At 42.5% G+C, this 5,000-nt stretch overlaps 1 protein-coding gene across 1 annotated transcript in view; it reads left to right on the top strand.

Moving 5' to 3' along the window:
- Positions 1 to 5,000, top strand: part of gab3 (GRB2 associated binding protein 3) — a gene marked incomplete at its 5' end in the record, with an annotated part of 15,418 nt that overhangs the window by 2,200 nt on the left and 8,218 nt on the right. Inside the window, one exon of the mRNA XM_080850403.1 lies at positions 2,651 to 2,954. Coding sequence (XP_080706529.1) covers positions 2,651 to 2,954 — 304 coding nt within the window. The remainder of the gene's footprint in view (positions 1 to 2,650; positions 2,955 to 5,000) is intronic.

Raw genomic sequence — 5,000 nt, 5'->3', positions numbered from 1 at the left:
TGGAGAGAGGAGGGGGTCATCATTTGTGTGAGAGAGTGCACAGTGAAACACACACACACACACACACACAAACACACACACACACGGACATGCGTGTTTGGTAAATAGCTGAAAGTCTCCCTAAAGCTGGTCACCCACAACATGCAGGTATGCACAACAGGCAGGCATGCAGGTTATAACAACAAAGGCCACAGTCATTTTCTTTATTTCTTTAGTTTTTTTCTAAATATTTAGTTCTTTATTTTGTTTTAATCTGTATGTCTTTGCTTCAGGCAGTTTTGACTTTTGTAGCTGCTTTTGTATATTGAGTGTGTGTATGTGTCTGTCTGTCTTAATATCTTTTTTGTGTGTGAAGGTAGTGTGTGTGTTTGCTTTTTGAGTGTGTGTGTGTGCCTCAAATAACTCAAAATGTTGTGTATTTATGTGTGTGCATGTCTGCTTGTGAGTGTGTGTGTGTGTGACTTAAAGAACTCAAAATGTTGTGTATTTATCTGTGTGCATGTCAACCTGCCTGCCTTTGAGTGTGATCTTATGTAACCATGTGTGTATGATCATGTTGGTACATGTTGTAAGGCGCCTTGTATTTATAGTGGATTTGAATACTGGCAAGGTTAGAACGAAACTCTGTTTTCACGTTAGGCTCAAGTGCGGCCTTCACGTGGAGCGCACATTCATGTTGTTGTGTTCATTACCAGATTAGTTCAAGCATAACACAATACCTCAATGGATCATGCAAGTCTTGCTTCAGATATTCTTCTTCTGACAGTACTGCAACACTTTCTTCAGTGCTTTTTTATAACCTTGATTTTTAGTCGCTTTTTCTGGCCATCTTGTCGACAGTCAGTTTCCATAGACTCTAAATTAATCATGACTTACCTTAGTGCCAGTATAGGAGGAACAGATACAAAATACAGAGCTTTTAAGGTGCTACTTTTACTGGGTGTTAAAAATGCATGAATTGACTTCATAGTAAAGCAAGACCTGAAAAGAGTGGTCCTCAAGGGAATGAACCATATATGAACCACACTGGTGCACTGATGTGGTAAATATCAAAGTCAAGATCGAATCTAAAGTCACACTCTTGGGGGTTAATATCCTGTGCATGCTTTTTCTCGCATGTGTTTGCTGGTGCAGAAACCATCACAGTTGTTCCATTATCTGCACTTACACTTTTTTCATAATCCCCAAAATAGTGGCAGTATACTGTATGTCACATGCAGAAGGCCGAAAACTCAGTAGTCTTAGTTGATGGGTTGTTTTAAAGGTCACAGTCATATTTTAGTCCATTGTCTTTTCTACTTGGCTCTTGCAGGGTCATCTCAGACAAATACTTTTTTTGTTCTTCTCTTCAGACGAAAATTGTCTGTTGTGCATTCAACTTCCTCTTTCGAGCTCCCTTCTGGGAAAGCCTGCTGTCAGTTCCTCATAGTGACCGTGTCAAAAGCACAAGAAACGGGCCTATTGTCTGCAGGCGAGGTACTACCAGGTCAACGTGTGACCTTGGGATTCTGAGCATGCTCAGAAAGGCAGTGGTCTGGTTACCATGACGAATGACCACAGCAGAACTGCGGTTAGAGACTCAGGATCTGCCTTACCATGATCCTCTAGACACATAGCCCACTGATTGCCATGGTGAAGCTGAAGTGATTTCCAAACAAACAAAACAATTAAACTAGCAAACCGATAAGTGTTCTTGTTATTTGCCCAATTAAAGCCACAAAATAAAAAATCCACTTTTTCGTGTGGACAAGACAATTGTCAGATAAAAGTATTCTTACAATTTTCTTGACAGTTGGTTTCACTGTAAGAGACCAAGCATAGGTACTGGAAAGTACGTGTTGATAACACCTTCTAAAAATACTGGGTGACAGACTCCCCATCTTTGACATAACATCATGGTCCAGCATCTTTGCCTGCCCTTCACTAAAAATCAGTATTTAAGAACTCAAAGTCGTCATTAGGTTTTGGGTATTTGTGACAAATTGTTCAGAGTCTGACTCTGAAATTGACTGATTGTGTCAAATTTGCTCTTTTTTACCTGTATGCTTTCCATGTAGGCCCATTAGCAGTTGCTAGGTTGGGCAAACCACAAACCACACTCAGAGGAACTAGCCAAGTGCTACTGCTTGACGTCAGTCGGTGTACCTGATACTTGCACTCAAACAAAAAATGGAACCCTAATTTCATTTCAATAGCTTTTCCAGTGTCTATAAAATAAAATATGTGGCCGATCATGTGACTGTGACATTGCTTTAGCCTCTCGCTGATCAGATGATGGTCATTCCCATCCCAAGCATATGCGTTGGTGGCTCTTGGCCAGATATGTTGGTGGCAGTAATGGAACATTTTTCAATTTCCTAGTTTTCTGAATGTTGTTTACAAATTACTGGAGGCTTTTGTTGCTGTCTAGAAGTGTGTAGGGAAGTCATGTATGACTTAGCACATTGTGTCTATGTATGCCATATGAAATGTGCTATATAAATAAACTTCAATTGACTTGACATAAATGTTATGAAAAGATTTACTAAAACAATTCAACCACTGGTTATAGCAATAACTTGGTGATCATCTCTCACTCTCTCTCTCTCTCTCTCTCTCTTTCTCTCTCTCTCTCCCCCCCTCACTCTCTCTGTCTGTCTGTCTTTCGCAGTCATGGAGAAAGCGTTGGTTTGTCCTGCGCCAGGGTCGCATGAGTGGCAACCCCGACGTACTGGAGTACTACCGCAACAAAGGCTCCAAGAAACCCATACGCACCATCGACCTGCAGGAGTGCGAGGTCCGCATGCCCTGCGAGCTGCAGCAGCTGCACAAGCGCCAGTTCCAGAATCATCACCTGTTCATGGTGAAGACGGCCACGCGCGTCTTCTACCTGCTGGCTAAAACCCAGGAGGAGATGAACCACTGGGTGCATAACATCAGTCAGATCTGCACCTTCGGGCCCCCGGATGACACAGGTAAGACTGACCCTCTGTGTGAAGCTGGAAGATGAATGACATACAGTGTATTCAGGCTTCTATGTTAAGGCCCCGTCACACCATAACGGTGTGGTCAATGTTCTATGACGTTAGAGGAAACGTTGGTAATCGTCCATGGTCGCTGGTATAGCGCCACAAGAGCGTTGTGTGAAAGCTGGTGAATGCTGTAATCGTCGGTAATCGTCGGTGATCATCGGAGAACGCTGGTCCGAAAATATATTTTTGAACATGCACAAGTTCTCATGGAGACTAGCGTTCTTCAACGTTGAATTGAAATGCTGGAGAACGTTCGTGGAACATTTTACTAACGTTGCAAGCGTTTGGCTATCGTTAGTCAGTCGTTACCCCAGCGTTACTTGGTTGTTATTAATCGTTTGCCTTGCAGTGAACGACTCGCTGGCGACCTGTCAACGACCACTGAACAGACCCCTAGCGCACACAGCTTGTGACTAACGTCAAACGAACGTCATATGACGTCCAATGAGCAAACGTTTTTTCACCAATGAATGAATACGTTATTAACCATACGTGATCAACAAACGCAACTTACATCATTGCAAAGGTTATATTGTGCACTATAAATCTACATATTCGATGCTTTCATGTCATGATTTATCTTGGGGCCTACATAAGCAAGGTAGGGGGTGATCGTGTACAGTTGATACAGCTTGATTGTGAGCCTGTATTTTCAATCCTTGGTCAGTCACCATCAATGGGTTTAAACGGGTGTCTCAACTGTACTCTAGCTTTTAAAGTAGGGTTCAGTTGATTTTGGGCTACCGTAGAGAACACCCACTATGGAGGATCCAGAAATACTAAAGAGGGTATATATGCTTGCTTGAGCCCAGCATGAAGTAAATGTACTGAACTTGAACATAGCTGAGCACTGTTATAGCTGGTGCTGTTCCATGGCAGATGGATATGATATGAAGACTCTTGTGATGTGTGTGTGGATGTGTTGATGTTTTCTAATAATGAACACTAAGAAGCACAAATTCGGTGTCAAATTTAAATAATTTATTGTAATAACATAAAACTCCAGGAATAATGCCCGTTATTTCGTAAATCACAGTAATAACAACAGTAAATCTTCGTCCGAAGACATTGCTAGTGAGAGAGGCTTTGCATTCTTCTTACTTTCAGCAGCATTTATCATCTTCTTACTTGCAGCAGCGCTAGTAGCAGAAGCCCCCCGAACACCTTTTCGTCATCTTGGCGGCATGATGTTCACTGTTCAGATCAACTGAATCCACTATGATTTCCCAGCGTTTCATACCCGTTTGACCATAAAATCCACACACCAGCAAAACGCTATTCTGTCGTTATTCACACGCTCAACACGCTCATCTAACGTTGACTTACAGTTTGTCGCGCGCCAGTGAGACGTCAGCACATGTTCGTCGCGCGCCAGTGACACGTCATGTCTATGGCTGTGACACGCTCCTCATGCGTCAGTCCCACGCTATTCATGCATGAGTCACACGCCAGATGTGTCCACCTTCCTAGAACGTTCGAAATTGAACAATTCAGAGAACGTTGACCAGAACGTTATGGCCTTTACTGTGCATCGCTGTAGGTATGACTGTAACCTTATTGACTACAGCGTGTGACTTTTTTCCATTACAGGTTTCAGTTCTGTTGCACAGCAATATAATCCCTAGAGAAATGTATTTAGATGTCTTTGGTGTGGTTGATTGATTTGGCCAGCTGAGCTGCTGCAACTGCTGAGCAGCAAAACTAAATCAATGCTTGGAAAGGTGACAGATTCACCCGACATTTCGTTAAAACACATCTTTCTTCTGAGTATCCTCTTGTATCTGTTATCTTGATGTATTCTGGCTCATCTCAGTTCTGGAATGAAGGAGTTATCCTCACATCAATGTGTTTTACACTTCAGTCCTGTGTAAAACAGCTGTCGTCACACCGTTCTCAAGAATATTCTGTTAACACTGTGATTGCCCATAGCCTACTTGCACAAGTGTCACAACCACAAACATGAGAACCACAAACAGAACTATCTCTCTC

The sequence above is a fragment of the Sprattus sprattus genome (genome assembly GCF_963457725.1).
Source record: "Sprattus sprattus genome assembly, chromosome: 1".
NCBI classification, from domain to species: domain Eukaryota; kingdom Metazoa; phylum Chordata; class Actinopteri; order Clupeiformes; family Clupeidae; genus Sprattus; species Sprattus sprattus.
The sequence above is the reverse complement of the archived record's forward strand: the minus strand, read 5'-3'. Positions and strand labels throughout refer to the sequence as shown.